Raw genomic sequence first — 18,707 nt, forward strand, 5'->3', positions numbered from 1 at the left:
CAAAACACCTGGTGTATGTTAAACCGAGAATAATTTGCAAAAAAAGATGAAAGCTGATGACTTCTTGCCACGTCCGCATAGGGGTACTCTTTGTAATTAAGCCTAACCTTGAGGGTAATTTAGATAAAGATTAATCCGTTTATAGAAACCGAAAAAATAAAATAAAATATATTGTGTCTATAGGCTACACAAGCAACGAGAAGAGAGAGAGAGAGAGAGAGGTAGAGGAGAGGGAATCTCTCAAATTCTGGGTTTAAGCTCATCTGTTTGATCTTCATTCAGTTTCGAATCTCAATTTCTCCTCTTTTGAGCTCAGAAGTTTAGGGCTCTTTTTTGTTTCCTTGCTGCATTTTGGGCTTCTCTTATTTTCGGTAAGTTCGATCTCTCCAAAGCTTCTATTTTCGGAAACTAATTGTCTCTTTTTTTTACGTTAATTTTCAAATCATCGGGGGTGTTAGATCGCTCTCGGTTTCTTCATTTCTGTAACGGATACGAGAGAGATCCAGCGATTGGATTGTTTAGGGTTCTTATTCCGAATTGGGGGATAGTTGAAAATTGCTAATTTAAAGCTCCCTTAGTGTTTCTAAATCTTCACTCACTTGTTCGATAATAGCAAGAATCGGTTGAATTTGGATTGAATAGATAAAAAAAACGGTTAATTGAGTAATCTGTTGAAGTTTCTTGTGTAGGAGATTGAAAAATGGATGGATCAGGAGGTAGAGGAGGTGTGGAATCGATTCTACCAAACTACAAGCTAGGGAGGACTCTCGGTATCGGTTCCTTTGGTAGGGTTAAGATAGCTGAGCACTCTTTGACCGGACACAAGGTTGCTATCAAGATCCTCAATCGTCGCAAAATCAAGAACATGGAGATGGAGGAGAAAGGTACTCACTTTTGCTCTGTTTTAATTGATTTTGATTTTCATCCTCTTTTAGTTTAGTGTTTGTTTGTGTTGGTGCAGTGAGGAGAGAGATCAAAATCTTGAGACTCTTTATGCATCCTCACATCATCCGTCTTTATGAGGTCATTGAGACTCCCACTGATATCTATCTCGTCATGGAGTATGTCAACTCTGGTGAGCTTTTTGACTATATTGTCGAGAAGGGTCGGTTGCAGGAGGACGAGGCCAGGAACTTTTTTCAGCAGGTATTCTTTGTTATTCATTTCCATCAATATCCAAGCAATCATTCATTTATCCATTCTATATTTGAGAGTTTCAAAATTTAGCCATGACTTGAGACTTTTTGATGTAGATAATATCGGGAGTGGAGTATTGTCATCGGAATATGGTAGTTCACAGAGACCTTAAGCCTGAGAACTTGCTTCTGGACTCCAAAAGCAACGTAAAGATTGCTGATTTTGGCCTGAGCAACATTATGCGAGATGGTCACTTTTTGAAGACTAGCTGTGGAAGTCCAAATTACGCTGCTCCAGAGGTAATAAGCTCTTCAACCTTCATGTGTAATATATGTAGGGATTGGTTGTAAATATCAGTTGTAAAATGTTTCAGGTAATTTCGGGCAAGCTATATGCTGGTCCTGAAGTAGACGTCTGGAGCTGTGGAGTGATACTCTATGCTCTTCTTTGTGGGACTCTTCCGTTCGATGATGAGAACATTCCCAACCTTTTTAAGAAGATTAAGGTACTGTCAAAAGACGTTTTGTTACTTGATCTCTTTGTTCCCTTTCCATATTTTTTTTTTGCCTAATCTCCGCGAGTGTAATGCTTTTCTCTGTCCTTCAGGGAGGGATATATACTCTGCCTAGCCATTTATCTGCTGGTGCTAGAGACTTGATCCCCCGGATGCTCGTGGTGGACCCCATGAAAAGAGTAACCATCCCTGAGATCCGGCAACACAATTGGTTCCAAGCTCATCTTCCAAGGTACTTAGCTGTCCCTCCTCCAGATACGGCCCAGCAAGCGAAAAAGGTAAAACCTAACGTGTATTTTCATTGGAGATTGTCTCTATCCTTCTTTTTTCAAGAACGCTTGGCTTCATTTCTTTTTTTTTTTTTGTTTTTTGGTAGATTGATGAGGAAATTCTCCAAGAAGTTATCAATATGATGGGATTTGACAGAAACCTCCTCATTGAATCTCTCCGCAACAGGACCCAGAATGATGTATGTGTTTCTCTCAGCCTCTTGTCTACTTGCTTCTTTTTAGAAAAAAATCAAAAGTAAAAAAGTTCATCGTAATATCTAAAAATAATAAATTGTTGTCGACTGCTATCTTCCAGGGAACTGTGACATACTATCTGATACTGGACAACCGGTTCCGTGTCTCTGCTGGTTATCTCGGGGCCGAGTTTCAAGAGACGATGGTTGGTTTTCATTGTCCTCTTTTGACTGTAGCAAAAGTTCTTTGAGGTAATAATACATTGAATATTTTGATATAATCAGGAAGGTACTCCGCGTATGCATCCAGCAGAAAGCGTAGCTTCACCAGTTAGCAATCGGCTTCCAGGACTGATGGAGTTCCAAGGAGTTGGCTTGAGATCTCAGTACCCTGTTGAGAGAAAATGGGCTCTTGGACTTCAGGTCTTGATCCCTTTTTTCTCTCTTAATTTATGCTATAATCTATCTGTTTAGTTTTGATTTGATAATACAACCATCTGGATTGCAACAGTCTCGTGCTCATCCACGCGAGATAATGACAGAAGTCCTGAAAGCCCTGCAAGATCTGAATGTGTGCTGGAAGAAGATAGGGCCGTACAACATGAAGTGCAGATGGGTTCCTAACAGCGCAGATAACTCGATGCAGGACAACAACTACTTTGGAGATGATTCCAGCATAATTGAGAACGACGCAGCTGTGAAGTCGCCTAATGTTGTCAAGTTTGAACTTCAGGTTAATCCTCTTCTTCTTCACTTCATTATATAATTGAAATTGGGTTTTTTTTTTGTTACTGATGTTTGTTGCTGTTTGGTGGTTTGAAACAGTTGTATAAAACACGGGACGACAAGTATCTGCTGGATCTGCAGAGGGTGCTAGGTCCTCAGTTCTTGTTCTTGGATCTCTGTGCTGCCTTCCTTGCTCAGCTCCGAGTCCTCTGAATAATTCTATCCATCAGACCTCTTCAAGAATAATCCCCACGTCTTCTTCCTTTTTTCGTTGGTCTAAGAAATATTCAGAAAAGCGAACTTGTTCCACTATTTCTCTCTTTAGTATTCTATTTTGGTGCTCTACTTAAACACTTCTTTAAACTTAAATGTAAGACCGATGAACTCTAGTAAACAAAACAAAAAGATGGAGCAACTTTGTACATAAGTTGTAGTGCATTGTGTCACCAATATTGGTTTTTGTTTCTTTTGTAACTCCATATATTGATTACAATTTTTAAAATCGATAAGGACATCCTGAAGGAAAAAAAAGAAGATGAAATATATTAAGATCAGTCCTTAGGTTGTTTGGGGAATCCGAGTTACATGTAGTTTTGTTTAATCCCATATCATTTCATTTACGAACACATGAGACTTGCAAGATTCAAAAAATTACGGACGTGTGCATTTAGACCTACTAATTATCTTCTCAGGTGCACAACACTTTAAATGGTGTGTCAACAACATCTCAGAAACGTACAAAGGAAATGAACTTGTAAGAAGAGAAACAAAAATCATCATCATTTCGAAAACCTGAGATTAAAAGCTTTTCAGACCAACATGGTTTGTTTGTGAAAGATTTTTTAATTTTTTTATGGACTACAAATGATGCCAAGTGGGAAACATGGCTAAAAAGAATAATGGTAATGCTTTCTCTCTTCCGTTATTAACCTCTTTCTATCCGTGGCGGTCTTCGAACAGCGACTCTTGCATCACTTTCTGTTCTCCTTAATATCTCATTCATCCCATTGGTTTGAAAAATCTTTGGATTCGCCCCAACATTCCTCAAATCCTTAAAAAAAAAAAGACCTCATCATCATATATACCATTACACCAAATCATGAAAAAGCATAATCTCAATTTAGATCGTACCGAATTTAGTTGACTCATATTATCTTCTTCTTTCTTGTGATGCGCGTTAGGGTACAACAAGATATCACCAGAGGAGTCTAGAGAAACGTGTGGCCTAAGAAATGGTCGGTTCTCGTTTATTGTTAGCCCGAATGTGTTCTTAGCAAAAGCCATGCTCATACCACTCACGTGGCTCGCGGATCCCGCAGGCTGATTATATGTCAGCGTCGAAGCTGCGTCGTTTTCTTTCCTCTTCTTAGCTCCAGCCCATGCGAACCCGCTTGCCGGCGCCGTGGCTTGAGATAGAGCAGTGTACGGAAACTCGCTTCGAGTGGTCGCTTGAGATGTCTCAGATGGCGTCTGGACAATGATCTCTGTCTCAGCTTCCTTCTTCGCTTCCTGCTGAAACAAAAGAACCAAATAACGAATATAGAACCGAGATTGGTTGGTCACTTCATTTGTTAAAATCCATTACCTGTTGGGTTGGTAACTTGCTAAGAGGGTCTTTGATTGTTCTACGTGATTTCCCCGTTTTCTTGGATACCAAGTTATCTCTTTTCTTTATAGTTGCTCTTCTCCTGCATATCAAATATGTTAAATCTTTCAACACACGTAACTACATAGTGACACACATATATATAAATATAAAGAGTTTGTGAGAATCGATATTGATTGAAACCTTCGTTGCAGTTCTTCACGGTACTTAGCATCCATTTCCTTGTTAGGAGGATACTTAGGTAATGTCGATGGATCACAAGCGTAAGGCTTTGTATTAAAGTACTGAAATAACACATACGACCAAGTTGTATCAGTTTAAAATATCTACATGTGTAGTTTGGAATAACGTTTAGTTTTTTTTTGTTCTCACCTCTGACATGAGAGCAGAAGAGGCAGTTCCTCGTTTCTCTGGATCAATAGAAAATAGATTCTCCAGAAGATTAACTGCTGTTTTTGGAAACTCCTCAAATGTTTCTCTTAGACAACCTTCATATTGATGTTGTTGTCCAAACATTTTAGTTTGAGGATGAAGCTTGTTATTTCTCCAAAGTTCTTCATCTGGTGATCCACATAGTTTATAAATCTTGTGAAGTTGTTCAATCTACAAAAGAACAAAAACAAAGTAAATAAACTCATACAAAATGGATATGGAATTAGTAGTTTCTTTATATCTATCGCTTTAAAGTCCCTTTCTCACCTCTGTTCTTCCTTTAAGAGGTGGTCGTCCGGTAAGAATCTCGGCGAATACACAACCCACGCTCCAAAGATCGACCGACACGCTATAACTCGTGGAACCCATTAGAAGTTCAGGTGCACGGTACCATAGCGTCACAACCCGACTTGTTAACTGATTCTTGTTTCTTGGTGTTACAATGTTGGCTAGTCCAAAATCAGCTAGCTTCAAAACTCCTTTGTTATTCACCAGAATGTTTGCTGCTTTAATGTCTCTGTGCATGATCCCTCGTAAATGACAATGTTCTACTGCCAACAGAAGCTGCTGCATGTAGCATTTTATCTGAAAACAAAAACAAGACAGAGTTAGTTATTTGCACGAGACGTAATGTGTTTTTGTCAATGCGAATTCTTTGTACCTGTGCCTCGGTGAAGTTGATGTCAGGAGATGAACATAAGCCTTCGAGATCGTGTTCCATGTAATCAAACACAAAGTACATGCTGTTTGAGTTCCGTGAGGCGATGATACCTTCGAGTTTCATGATGTTTGGATGATCTAACCTTCTCAAAATCATGATTTCTCTTGCTATGAATCTTATGTTTTCTGTGTCGAAGTTTTGAACCCTTATTTTCTTTAGAGCCATGACTCGTCCCGTCGATACCTCACAAGCCCGGAACACGTTGCTATACGTCCCTTGCCCAATCTAAGACATTTTGAATAATGTTAAAATGAGTTGTTACATGATTGATAGGTTTGTTTCTTGTCTTGCAAGGAATGTTTAGGGGTTTATAGTTATTTTACCTTCTCTCTTTTCTCGAAGTCCTCTGCACGTAATGGGACCAACCCATGAACGGCCTCCGGTGCGGCGGAGGTGAGCCATGAAGGCCAACCAGCAGCCACCTGCTCAGCCTCTACATTTCCATGCGGCAATCCCGATCTAAGGCTAACTCCGGTCGTCTTCGATCTTGGAGCGTCATCGTCATTATTGCGATGCTTTTTAGGAGATGAGTTGACGACACGGCGGTGAGATGGCGGAGTGGGAAGGACATGGGGTTTGTGGGTGTTTTGGGGATGGCCTCGGTTGGCGGCGGTGTCTGAACGGCGGCGGATAGGGCGTGGAGGAGGAGAAGAATGCTTGGAGTTGAAGCAACCCATGATGGATGAACTAATTGTCAGAAAGTTTCCGGGCGGCGTGAGTATCGACCCGGGACGGGTAAACGGGTCCAACGCAGGGAGGACAATCCCTGCATTAGACCATAAAGAAACGAAAATAAAGGGGAAAGAACAGAAAACTAAAGGAAACAAATATTTGGATGTAAGATAGATAGAAACAGAATCCTAGAGATTGAGATAATTACGGAGAATTAGACAATTTTCCTTAATCTTTGGAAGAGAATGAGACAATAAAAACAAAATATTTTATCTTACATTTTTCTTAGTAATTTAAAAAATATATATTATATATCTATATATACTTAGAACGAAATGAGGAAGAAAATAGAGAATTACCAAATTTTGAAAGCATAAAGGAAAAGAAATAATTCAAAGGAAATTAATGATTAAATACAACAAAGAAAAGAATTCACAATTTAAAGAGGGAAAATGAAACAAAAAACTTATCAGAGGTTTTGAGTTTCTTTTCTTTGGTCAAGCATGCACTCAAGTCACATCATACATGTTACAAGTCACTAAGCAGTATCCCGGTTCAGTATCAGTAACCGAGCTGCTAAATCAATCCCGAATCCTCGGTTTAAAAGTCAATTAATGACCATTAATTTCTCTTCTTTCAGTCTCAAAAGAACCGGAGATTGGCCTGTATTATCGAAACTCATATGTTGTTGCACATTGTTCCCCGACAACGATCTCATACGATGGTGATCGGACGTTCCCGCTATGGCTGAGATTGCGGCGGTGCCGTTTCTAGCGGCAGGGACGTCATGGTTATGTTTACCTTCATAAGTTGTAATGACAGCCTTCACATCCGTAGAAGCTCTCTCTACATGTTTACGTACCGTACAATTCGCTGTTGTACATTTATAGTAGCTCCTAATATTCACCAAAATAAAAGGAGATGTCAACAAAACAAGAAAGCGAATTATATATTGTTCCATAATCGAATTATTTCTACAGATATGTACTCAATAAGTAAGACTAAATATTACCTCGGATGGGGGTTTCCTTTGACAACCTTTTGTCCGTACTTGCGCCACCTATAACCATCGTCCAGGAGGTCGACTTCACTTCTTGTCTGAACGACGATCTTTGGCTCGGTCACGGACCGGTGAGTTGTTGACACACCCCCGTCAATTTTTCTACAATCCCAAAATGTTTACTTAATTAATCCATTGAAGATATCACAAAATGCATGCAACTTAAACTAATAATTTGATTATTGACGCACTACAAATTAGATATATGTTTTGCTTAATATGCATAAAATATTTTCAATCATAAATCGAGATTATTATCATGGACTGAAAATAAGACAATACTAATAATTTGTAGTCTGCATGTGATATATGTATTTTGCAATTGCTATAGAAATATTATTCATCTTCTATCTATGTGCAACATGTCATGAATATATTATCTTACTTATATGTATTTTCTACTATACCTTTTCTTTGAACCTGGAATATCTTCATTGTCATCATCATTATCATTGTCATGATCATTAGCATAACCACTATCATCACTAGACTCTATATGTCCTACACCACCAATGTAATGAATATCACCAATTTCGCCGGAATCTCTAACTCCACCACCACCGCCACGGCGGTTCTGAGGCCTCTCGTGGTCATGTTGACCTTTGTAAATGATCTGAGTGATCTGTCCATCTGATGACCGTTCAACTTTCTTCTTAACCGGACAATTAACATGTGTGCATCTATAATAACTCCTCGGATATTCACACCCTTTTATCGGCTTTTGGCCGTACTTCCTCCAGTTATACCCGTCATCCGCCGGTTTATCAACGTTCACCACGTTATAAGACCGGTTAGTATTGTTGTTATTCGCCGCCGGATTATTATAACGATCGGCTTGCGGAGCTTTACAAGATCGACGGCCATGCACGGCCGTGGATGTCGATGGCGGCATTTGGTTAGGAAATGAGTCTGGTCGTTTTGGTTGCGACTGCGGTTGAATAAAGACGGTCTGAGTTGGTGACTGCTGCATTAGCCATTAGGTATCATCATACTATGGATTTAGTTGACATTATTACTGTGAAAAGACAATATGAAAAATGTTCATTTAATACTAACTACTACTCCTTCCATATCACTTTAAGTGGTGTTTAGGGATTTTAATTTTGTTTCATATTATATGATATTCTCATTATTCTAGATAAAATTTAATGTCATTAAAAAGTTGTGATCAATTATAAAATATTGTATTTTTTTTTATTGGTTAAACTAATTTTATTTAATGTTACTTTTATGTAACCAAGATAAACTACATAAAATTTTGTATTTTTTTAATCTTTGTGTAAAAACTTTAAACACCAACTAAAATGATACTGAAGGAGTACGAATTATATCCAAGTCTAAATTGTTGAGTTTTCAAGTCTAAAAAGTTGAGAATCTTGGGAATTGTTAGCAACTATACGAAACTCAACAATTTCAAAAATATGTCATTTAGTTATTAACTAAGGATATTGTTTTTGTGGTAACATATAACTATAGTAAATAACGATTTACCTACGCCAAAGAGAAAAGTTGAAGTGATTACCTGAGGAGGGAAGAACATGGGAGAGGTGAGAAGACTAGAAGGGCTGAGACCAGAAGGAATTGTAAACAACGGTCCTCCTCCGGCGATCATCCCCGCCGTAGAACGTCCGCTTCCGGGAGACACCGACATAGCTCCGGCGAGAAGCTGAGAAAACGACGTTGTCCTTTGATTATCCGGAGTCAAGACGTCAGGGAAGCTATCAACGAACAAAGACGACACAAAAGAAAGTGGACCTGGGCTTAGACTAAGGCCCTCTCCACCTCCGAAAAAATACGCCGCCGTTTCGATCGCCGGTGGTCTCTGAGGAACTGTGATCGTGGGTCTTGTTGGAGCGACTAACGTCGTTGTTCTCATCGAAGATACATCATCCTCAACAGCCATTTCTTATTTAAATCTTGATCTTTAGATCTCTCTAGATACTGATATTACTCTGTGTGTGTATATATATAGAGAGATACAAAAAGACAAGAGTCTTCTGTGATCGATTTCGTGCAGCCTTGACATTGGTGTTCAAAAGTCTGCAGGATAAAGATGGAATTTCTTTAATTTATAATAGTTATATTACTCTTTTTTTAAAAAAAATAATAGTTATATTACTAGTACTAATTTATTATAGTCCAATCTCTCTATTCCGAATTTCATCATATTTTTTATTAGTACTATGGAAAAATAATCCAACTTGCATCTTTTCTTTTGTTTGAAAGCTTGATTGGATTACCATGTTGATGGCGGTTAACTTGTAAAAGTCATCTTATATGTTCTTTGTCAACGTGATGCTAAGGGCATCTGCATCAGCGAACTCCTTCCATGAGGTTCACAGAGTAATTTTTTATTATTATTTTTTTCTGTATGATTTTTGTTTTTAAAAAAAAAAAAAATTAATCAGACCAATCGTGGACCGCCACGTGCTGTGGGGCCCGTGCTACAGTGTTGATCCAGGTTCAGTGCAGTAAACCTGTAAGGGTTGAGTTCACAAAACTGAAAATATTTTAATAATTTTTTTTTTGGGAAATGTGTGAACCCCTGCATTGAACTTTCAATGCAGATGCTCTAACATAGTAACATATGGTACTTTTTTATGGGTTAACAAAATTAGAATGTTTTACTAGACTTCTTCCTTTCTAGAGTTGTTAATTATCTTAGTAAAGGATAACCAATATACTTTAAATATGGCTGAAAGCTGTCTCACTTGGTATGTTTATTATTAATTCGTTATGAGTCTTCTATATATAATAATCCATATTAATATCACAAATCTAAAACCAAAATAATTATTGATGAGAAGATACAGAGGCTAGTTTTTAATGAATAACTCCTGGAATGATAATTTCAAATATTTTTTTGATTTTACATGGTTATATCAACCGCCATTTCAATATATGTGGGTTCTCCGTTGTTCTGCAAAATTAGTGACAAAAAAGGAATTATTTTCATGTTCAAAGTTATAAATTGCTTGCTCTATTTTATTTTGTATATACTTTTTCATTTTCAAAATCTACTTCTTTTTTTTTGGTAACATGTTAAAATATTACTTTATCATTTTCCATCCAAAAGATTTGATTTACAGCTTAACGAAATACGATAATACCAATATCAGTCTCGTAAATGTATCTCATTTAAATATATATACATAATTGAAAATTATCTGTCACTATCGATCATAGAAGTTTGCCTCATAAGACCGGCAGTGCAAGGCATCCATCAAATCGCGACAAAATACACTTTTTAGGTTAAATGAACGTATACGTGTATATAGTCCAACATGCACTAATAAACAAGTGCCCCATTGTGGCTCTATAGTCTACGCAAAGCTACAGTCTCCTACACAGTCCAATACTTTTTTTTTTTTCACAGTCCAATACTTACTCTATGCATAGTAACTTTGGATTTAACTACCTTAACACTGCAGATGAAGCAGATATGTGAACCAGCCTTTTAGAATTAGGCAATGTTAAGACTTAAGAATCTTGACAATTTTACTTTGAACAAATCATATATCGATGTGTTTCCTTGAAATATGCTCTCTTTAAAATATCCACTTTTCACATATTGATTCACAGAAAAATATGTTAATTGCTGCCTTTTTGTTAGAACGAAATTGTATGCGTGAACTTAACTTTACGAAGGGAGGGTTGGTTTTGTTTGCTAAGTAAAGGTCAATAATTTTACAGGTGGGAATTAAATGTGATAAATGGAATAGCCAATAAGCATTCCCCCTCATTCATTTTCTAGCCAAACACACAAGGACCAACTTGCCTACGTTATTTATGTCATGTAGAACATAATCTGCAATTTGCAAATAAATACAAGAGCCAGAAAATATATATTTGATATATAGTGAAATCATGTTTAATAGAAATCATGTTTAATAGAAATCATGTTTAATAGAAATCATGTTTAATAGAAACTGCACCATGAACTTTAAGCTGAAAACTGTCAAAAGACTCAAAAGTTCAAAGATATAATATCGATGATCACACCATCTGATGATTCTAATAATATTTTTTTTATCAAACGGCTTAAATTAATTATAACGCAACTGTGGAAATATTCGTGAAACGATTTGAGCTTCTTAAATTATATTTTTTGGGTTTGTTGAGAAGTGAAACAAAAACATAATTAATAACTGTCTGCGTTGCATGTTCTTGAGAGTGTTAAGAGTAATAGAGGAATCAACATAAACAACTTAATTGACATTTGTTTTTGCAATAAGCTATAGTACTATTAATAAATTTTTCTTTGACACCTAGCGACAGCCTATTGATATCCCATTGATTACGTAAATTAACGGTATTATTTTCTTAATAGTATCCCGTTTGATAATCAGAATTTATCTTAGTGTCACTTAATATAGAGTAACAAATAAGGAAGCAATCAAGTAGTTAAACTCTTATTTTCCTGGAATAAAATTAAACATTGAAGTCGATCAGAAAACATTAAAAAGGTTTGAAAGGTTATACACAGTATATTACGATATTCTAATGACTAGAAACATAAAACATTAAGTAAAACTCGAGAAGGGTCAAAAAAAAAATTAAGACTTCACATCCCTTGAGAAGGGTCAAAACAATTGTAACAACCAAAGAGAAAAGAGAAAATGTCTAGACTTGATCTAATTATAACATCATTAATTTTTAATGATTGTGTTTATATAATGTATGTTTTAAATAAAAAGGCTCGATGCATAGACTGTAAGACGATTATAAGAAACATGGCGAACATTAATCGTATGACCAAAAAAATGCATTGAAGAGCTGGTTGCTTTGTCGTGACGTGTGGTGAGTTGACTTTGGGATAAGGGTCAAGCTATTATTTTAACAATTTATTCATTATTTTAGGTCCCTTTACATAGTCGAAAATCCGAAAACCACACGAATAATGGTAACTGTGATTTGAGTGGTTTAACTGCGGTGTTATTTTAACAGTTATAAAAACGTATAGATATATGATATATGTAGAGATATTTGTTACTGTTAACTGCGGTGCGGAGCAGAACTTCGTAACATTCGAAACAAAGGGTTTGAACTAAACTTTACAAATTACAATCACGTCATTTTCTATGTGATGAACTAGTGATATAAATTAATCTGTCAACTTTAATTATACTCAATAAACTAATATAGCTAGTTTTTTTTTGGTTGTTTTTAATAATTATTTCCTTGCTGTTGATGAATTTTTTATTTAATTAAACAGAGTACTTAGGGTTTCGATAGGTTTAAGAGACTATTCATGGTCTCCACTGTTTCAGAAGTAGATTATTAGATTAAACCCTAGTCAAAGATTTAGCTAGTTCGTTGTAATATTTTAACAGGGTATATGTACACCATTAGTTTGAAACAAATATAACTGTATATCAAACAACTTTTAAATTATTTTCTAAACTTTCCACAATAATCAAAAGGTAGCGTTTTACGTCTATATGAAAAATATTCTTCATAAGTTTCTCCACTGTTTCAGGACTATATACCCTCGCATTGAACAGGACGTGAAAATCACAAACTTTTTTTTACCGGCAAAGAACAAACTTAGCAGCTGCGAAAAGAGAATTTAACAATAGGATATTGTCTTTACGTTCATACTCCAAAAAGATGATGAGTTTCGGCTCAAAACTTCTTGCCAACAAAAAAAAAACAAATCGAATTATTTTTTTTTTAAATAGTAAAACAGTGATAATATGGTAAAAATGAAAATAAACGTCCAGCTACTGAACTACATTGTTGATTTCATTTCCTAAAACTCTTAACGAAAATGAAGTTTTATATATTTCAAGTTCAATATTGTAAATGTTATTCCTACAAATTGGTCTTGAGGTTTCTTTTTCTTATCATAAACTAAAAGTGCAAGTGGAGTAGTTTAGAATGCATAAGAGTCGAAGATAAACGTGTTCTCAAACATCCTTTTTCGTCTTTTATGGCATGTGACCATGCGACGACCAACTTACAACTTATCATATCGCCTACTAGCTAACAGACATCCATTATTGGGAAATTAATATGTTAGTTAGTACTTTAGTTATTTTTCTCATTCCACATATATATTCTTGAACTCATCAGATCTATAGATGTGTTTTGTCATAAAATAAAAGAAAGAAATAAAAATGTATGGATGTGTCATAAAGTAAAAATTGGGGATCAAACAAAGAAAAAATAGCGTATAGAATTTATTCTGTCTGGCTCGTATAGTCACCATGTGTATAAAAACGTGGAATATGAGCAACTGATGATTTAAATTAAATGTTATAACGTTCTTTCACACGTTTATTTCATAGAAACCTCTAACCAAAAACAAAAATGTGGTGCGTTCCCACATCAGCTATAGATTCTTCCTCGTGGTAACCAAATTATTTGGTTAGACGACCGGATTTGGGCTTTAACCAAAATAGTTTACATGCTGGATCATAACAGATGATCGGTCAATCTTTCTCTCCCGGCATCATTTAGAAAATATTCCAATTTGGGTCAAGCAGTGTGGTAGACAGTCTACTCTGTAATACTAAGTGTGTTCTTCCAGAAGCTCCGACCTGATCAGCCGATAGAATTTATAAAAAAAAACATATATGCTGTATGCATTTATTGATTCTTTTATCAACGAGATCATATATACATAGATAGATAGTTGACATGTTGCAAACTGGAGGACCTATATTACTCACAAATCAAAGCCCATGCATGCTATATAACTTACAAGTCATAGCCCAAAATATAGGCTCAATCAAGTTTGGAAGATTCATCACATAAATTAAACTACACTTCTTGTTCTTCAACAATTGATTTCCCACCAACAAAAGCGAAAGCATGAACAACCTCCTAAGGCGCGTACACACACGTCTAGGGAACGATGATAGAAGATCCACGAAACCAACATTAAGAAGAAATAAGAGAGTAACACTACAATATAAATTGGAGAAATCAAGACTAGTTACCAAAAGGGTAGTACCACATTGTCCCACATTAACCCTATTGCTGCAAAAACAGCTGCCGGAATAACAAACTGAGGAGCAAAAGGTGAGACGGTCATGGCTCTTCTTGCATTGTTTTTGGTAGGTGCTGGAGCTGGTGGAAGAGGCGGTTTCTCAACTAAAACAGAGAGCTTCATACCGGCGTAACATCCACCACCATAACCGCTGATGAGGTAGTAAGGTCTGGTCACATTGAGATGAACGACGTCCCTTCCGGATCCACGACTCCAGTTAGCGATGGGGCTATCGGAATTGCAGCTAATGTAGTTGGTCTCGTTCACTTCAATAACGTTGTATTGGTTTCTCTCGTACACAAAATCTAAGAGAACAGCCAAGAAACCAAACAGAGGCACAATGAGAGAAACCATACAAGTCAACAAGATTCATGAATGGAGTAGAAACACTGATCTTTTGAAAGTACCAACTGTTTATGTTTGTAATTAAAGGGACAGAGAAGAATCTAGTGGTCCCACTTTTCAGACAACCTATGATTAATTGTGTTCGACAAGATTTTAAAATATTTTAAAATTTTTGAATATTCTCGGTGTAAGATAAACACATTTCCAATCAGATCTAAAAATCATCTAAACTAGAAAGTGATAAGAATCAGTGTTGAGAGAGAGAGAATATAGTTACAGAGCCAGTCGTCGAAGTAGAAATGTTTGTCCTGAGCCCAAACGGTATAATTGACATTGGGATTCCAGAACTTGTTATCTCCCACCGTCCATTTCTTCGCCGCCACTCCACTCACCAGCCCTGCCGCAAGGAAAACCACCACCACTACCGCAGCCATCAAAGCAATTCTCGCCATCGATCACTCTAGAAAGAAAATGCTAAGTGCTTTCTGACTCTCTGTCTATCTCACTAGAAACGTGAACGTTTTTTTAATTAAAAAGAGTAAATTTCTCTTTTTCAGGAAAAAAATCCGCAAATTCTTCCACCAACCTTTTCGATCTCTCTTCCAACTTTAATTAAGACCAAGAGGTTGACGAGGTGATTACAAGATCATTAATTAAAAGGTAAGCGTTACACAATTAAGGTAATTACAGCTTGTAAATTGCTGGCACAAATGCCTTATGACCTTTCTCGTGATTATATTTCTTACCTTTTTTGGCGGGGATTTGTTTCCATTTTCTTTTGAGGTCATTACTTTGATTTTAGCCAACATTATGTCCACACGATATTTATTGTATAATCCACGTAGGATTATATACATACCCATGTCCTTTCTCAAGGAAGAGAAACTTGAGAAACAGAGCTACAAAGCAGAGTCCTTTTAGCAAATCCTTTTTACATGTTCCTTCCAACTTACCACCAAGTCCTTACCAAAGTCGAACCATATCTTCATTTTGCAAGCAGAACGTTTTAGTGTCATGTATTATTTAAGCATGAGCTTAAGAGAGCTACAAAGGCAAACTTCTCCATCAAGAAATGTGGTTATATATTGACCTTAACAAATCAAATTGTGTTCTCATTAAAATCACTGAATACTACTGAAATTAAAATTATAAAAATTGGAATTGTAACTTGCCAAAAAAATTAAGAACCAACAAATTTAGAAAGAAAAAATACATGTGGAGCAAATGTAACCAGTGTTTGGTGTCTGATCATGACCCAAAAAAAATCCAATTTCTTACTGCTGTGTCAAAAGAATCTCAACAAAGGGTAACCCTTCTACCTCTACAGAAGAATCAATCTTTCTCCTGCATAGCTCTGTAACTAGTTTCATCTTCCAGCCAAAACTCCCAATGTATATATCTCCATAAACCCCCGCCAAATCTCCACTTCTCTTACCTTCAAGGTTTTATCTGAAAGCTTTCTTTTTGCTATTCCAAGATATGACAGCTCCTGATGAAATCATTGGAGTAGTTCAAATATTTTGTCCAGAACGGCCTCAGATGCTCGAAACCTATCTCCAGCCACGGCTTTGATTGCCCATTGTAGTGAATCACCGCAGCTTTCTTCACGTTTTCTATGTTGGTGTTGCTCTGGTATCCTAATCCAAGCATGTGCCAAGACGAATCTATTGCCTGAACATGCCCTTTAAATGCAATTAGAGCTGGAGGCAATGTTCCAAGTTTCCACATTGTTAGATTCGACTTCAGATTCTGCACACATCATCAGACCAAAAAGACATGGATTAGCCATTATCTAAATCACAAAACTCAAAAAAAAAAATACAAGTTTCTCTGATGATGCTTTACCGCTTTCAGCCAAGAATGATAAGTTTCTCTGATATCCGTCTTCCTCCATGTCCGTAGATCAAAGATATTCATTCCGTAAGCCCAAGCACATTCTTCCGGATCCAAATGCTTTGCTATGAGAGGGTGAGAGAAGTTGAAGTAGTTCCTGAGACGCTTTGACATAACCCATTCGTCTTCTCCTCTACAAGTCTCCACAGCTCCATTTACCTTCCCGTGAAGATCAATATCCCAAAGAGGAGATAGATCTCGCTGAATCACTATATCATCATCCAAGAACACCACCTTGTCCAAGTTTGGAAACAGCTGTTCAAAAGGGCCAACCAAACAAGCTTTACATTCACATTCTCAGTTTCAAATCTGAATGAATGATTAAAAAGGATAGAAAGGTTTTACCTCTGGTAGATAGATTCTAAGATGGTTGAGCAAAGATATGTATTTGGGACTCCTTGATTGCAACTTCGAAGCGAACTTTCTTGGAGTTGTTTCACTGAGGTTAGCACCAGCGATATGATTCCCATGGTAATAGTTTCTGATACCGTGATGGGTCTCCACAGCTTCGAGAACAGGAACATTCTCTCTTGTCAGCCAGTCAAACTGATGAACGCTTTTGACTTCAACGATGGCAGGAGCAACGGAGTTGAGCGCAAACCAAGAATGCATCCCCGCGTAGGTTTTCTTGTCAGTGATAACATGGAAGACAATTTTCTCAGGTTTCGAAGACGACTGAACAGCGGATGAGACCACAACCGATGCAGCCAAAATGTTGTCTGTAGCTAGAACGAAATGGTGGTAAGCGTTGTCCGAGAGAACAGGGAGACGCTCAGGGGAGGGAAGCTGTCTCCGAGCGTGAGCGTTTGAGGAGTACTCATCGGTTAGTCTCAAAGAGAGGCAGTGGATTCCTTTTGGAATAGAACTTGCTGCAAAGTGTTTGTTCATAAGCTCCGCAAATTTGGATTCCCTCATATCCCTTTCAAACTTCTCAATCTGTTCAAATCATAGTAAGCATAATTAGCACACTCTACCGAGAAAAAACAATTAAGTTTCAGATTTAGAGAAAGTACCATAGCTCGGAGAACGAGGGAGAATGTTTTGGCATCGTAGTGGTTGTTCTTCATATCGGAAACAAGCTGACGAAAAGAATTGGGAAGCTTTAAACCATCTGGAATCTCTTGAGTGCTTACTTCGTTTAGAATTTTGTAAAAGTCTCTAACTAGTCTCTGCTGCAACAACAGAAAAATGATCCAAATTAATGTCAAACAATGAAGATGAATCCATCTTCTAACTTTATAAAAATCTGAAAAAGAAGCAATAATCACTCACCTCTGAATCATCTACCCTACCAAGAAGGCGTGGCCCTAACCGCCTCCCTAAACAATCTGAAGCCAAAAAAATAAAAATCATGAGCTCAGTCAGCTCTAAGCAATAAGATAACAGCTTTAAGATTGATTTTGTCAGAATTTGTCTCTGATCCATTAATACTGAGACTAATCAAAGATAATCTGAGCTTAAAGATCATAATAGGACGTTCAAAGGAAGCTCATTTGGGACTCTTTAGGTGATTCATTAATCATTTATGGATACAAAGCAATAAAATTTCAAAAATGCCAAGACTTTGTTGACATAAGCATTGGATCCTAAGCAATAAGTCGAGATCCGAAACAAAAAAGGAAGAGGCTTTAGTGTTATATATACCAATGGAGGAGCACTTGTTGACACCTTCAAGGGTGACAAGAGCGGTGAGGATGAAGACGAAAGGCAAGAGGAAGGCGAGGATTAAGATAGTGTGGAAGAGAGTTCGGTAAGAGATGAGAGGAGGCGCGACTTTGATCTTCATCGAATCAAAAAACTCATTGCTGCTCGATATCGTGAGGCTTCTCATGCTCGGCGAGATGTGAAGTTGCATCCTTGTTCCTGATTCCAAACCCTAATTCCTCCTCCGCCCAATCCCCATCCAAACAACATCACCTCCCTTCCTGCTCCCACGATCCCAATTGCATTTAAGATTTCACCCAATTTTCTCAATTTTTGAGAGAGAGAGAGAGAGAGAGTTCGATTCTCACTGATCAAAGCACAAATCCACTGAGCTGCTCCTTCCTTGGATGACAAAGATCCCAAAAGTGATTTTTGCCGGTGGATCTAAATATTAATTCACCAAGAGAAGAAAAAAAAAGAATCGTAATTAGTTTTAAGAT

At 37.1% G+C, this 18,707-nt stretch overlaps 4 protein-coding genes across 8 annotated transcripts; 1 reads left to right on the forward strand and 3 right to left on the reverse strand.

The window, feature by feature from the left end:
- The first annotated feature begins 144 nt into the window (after positions 1-144).
- Positions 145-3,321, forward strand: LOC103870947 (SNF1-related protein kinase catalytic subunit alpha KIN10). Of its 2 annotated transcripts, none has more exons than XM_009149146.3 (11): positions 145-371; positions 690-884; positions 962-1,146; positions 1,254-1,436; positions 1,511-1,642; positions 1,744-1,929; positions 2,028-2,120; positions 2,237-2,320; positions 2,400-2,537; positions 2,626-2,847; positions 2,940-3,321. In XM_009149146.3, exons 2-11 carry the CDS (start codon positions 701-703, stop codon positions 3,051-3,053), a joined length of 1,521 nt encoding a protein of 506 aa, XP_009147394.2. In that variant the 5' UTR covers positions 145-371; positions 690-700; the 3' UTR covers positions 3,054-3,321. The 2 variants fall into 2 exon arrangements, with proteins under 2 accessions (XP_009147394.2, XP_009147395.2); XM_009149147.3 differs by having other exon boundaries at positions 159-371; positions 678-884; positions 2,940-3,292.
- Positions 3,322-3,533: 212 nt separating this feature from the next.
- On the reverse strand, positions 3,534-9,234 carry WRKY58 (probable WRKY transcription factor 58). Of its 3 annotated transcripts, NM_001302046.1 has the most exon segments (12): positions 3,766-3,891; positions 3,972-4,349; positions 4,426-4,528; positions 4,630-4,730; positions 4,819-5,049; positions 5,146-5,463; positions 5,540-5,824; positions 5,923-6,365; positions 6,992-7,167; positions 7,284-7,433; positions 7,739-8,295; positions 8,854-9,234. In NM_001302046.1, coding segments are annotated over 12 exon segments (3,249 nt in total).
- A 4,821-nt stretch (positions 9,235-14,055) lies between these two features.
- Positions 14,056-15,486, reverse strand: LOC103870945 (lamin-like protein). Its single transcript, XM_009149142.3, has 2 exons — positions 14,948-15,486; positions 14,056-14,630 (listed from the first exon to the last, which is right to left on the reverse strand). The coding sequence occupies exons 1-2, from the start codon at positions 15,120-15,122 to the stop codon at positions 14,272-14,274; spliced, it is 534 nt and encodes a 177-aa protein (XP_009147390.1). The 5' UTR covers positions 15,123-15,486; the 3' UTR covers positions 14,056-14,271.
- A 313-nt stretch (positions 15,487-15,799) lies between these two features.
- On the reverse strand, positions 15,800-18,702 carry LOC103870943 (probable galacturonosyltransferase 13). Of its 2 annotated transcripts, XM_009149140.3 has the most exons (7): positions 18,576-18,702; positions 18,208-18,488; positions 17,836-17,891; positions 17,577-17,735; positions 16,909-17,499; positions 16,516-16,818; positions 15,800-16,419 (listed from the first exon to the last, which is right to left on the reverse strand). In XM_009149140.3, exons 2-7 carry the CDS (start codon positions 18,416-18,418, stop codon positions 16,138-16,140), a joined length of 1,602 nt encoding a protein of 533 aa, XP_009147388.1. In that variant the 5' UTR covers positions 18,419-18,488; positions 18,576-18,702; the 3' UTR covers positions 15,800-16,137. The 2 variants fall into 2 exon arrangements, with proteins under 2 accessions (XP_009147388.1, XP_009147389.1); XM_009149141.2 differs by having other exon boundaries at positions 17,577-17,732; positions 18,208-18,702.
- Positions 18,703-18,707: the final 5 nt, after the last annotated feature.

The sequence above is a fragment of the Brassica rapa genome, chromosome A05 (genome assembly GCF_000309985.2).
Source record: "Brassica rapa cultivar Chiifu-401-42 chromosome A05, CAAS_Brap_v3.01, whole genome shotgun sequence".
Taxonomy (NCBI): domain Eukaryota; kingdom Viridiplantae; phylum Streptophyta; class Magnoliopsida; order Brassicales; family Brassicaceae; genus Brassica; species Brassica rapa.

Bases quoted from the DNA above. Each gene is read 5' to 3' on its own strand.
- LOC103870947 (XM_009149146.3), top strand. From the start codon at position 701: ATGGATGGATCAGGAGGTAGAGGAGGTGTGGAATCGATTCTACCAAAC. The intron at 2,538-2,625 runs GTCTTGATCCCT...GGATTGCAACAG, and splicing joins AATGGGCTCTTGGACTTCAG to TCTCGTGCTCATCCACGCGA. The intron at 2,848-2,939 runs GTTAATCCTCTT...GGTTTGAAACAG, and splicing joins TTGTCAAGTTTGAACTTCAG to TTGTATAAAACACGGGACGA.
- WRKY58 (XM_018658707.2), bottom strand. From the start codon at position 6,276: ATGGGTTGCTTCAACTCCAAGCATTCTTCTCCTCCTCCACGCCCTATC. The intron at 5,050-5,145 runs GTGAGAAAGGGA...GTTCTTTTGTAG, and splicing joins CTCTTAAAGGAAGAACAGAG to ATTGAACAACTTCACAAGAT. The intron at 3,892-3,971 runs GTACGATCTAAA...TTTTTTTTTAAG, and splicing joins ATATGAGTCAACTAAATTCG to GATTTGAGGAATGTTGGGGC.
- LOC103870945 (XM_009149142.3), bottom strand. From the start codon at position 15,122: ATGGCGAGAATTGCTTTGATGGCTGCGGTAGTGGTGGTGGTTTTCCTT. The intron at 14,631-14,947 runs GTAACTATATTC...CTGTTCTCTTAG, and splicing joins CTACTTCGACGACTGGCTCT to ATTTTGTGTACGAGAGAAAC.
- LOC103870943 (XM_009149140.3), bottom strand. From the start codon at position 18,418: ATGCAACTTCACATCTCGCCGAGCATGAGAAGCCTCACGATATCGAGC. The intron at 17,736-17,835 runs GTGAGTGATTAT...CTGTTGTTGCAG, and splicing joins GTAGGGTAGATGATTCAGAG to CAGAGACTAGTTAGAGACTT. The intron at 16,420-16,515 runs GTAAAGCATCAT...TGATGTGTGCAG, and splicing joins ATCATTCTTGGCTGAAAGCG to AATCTGAAGTCGAATCTAAC.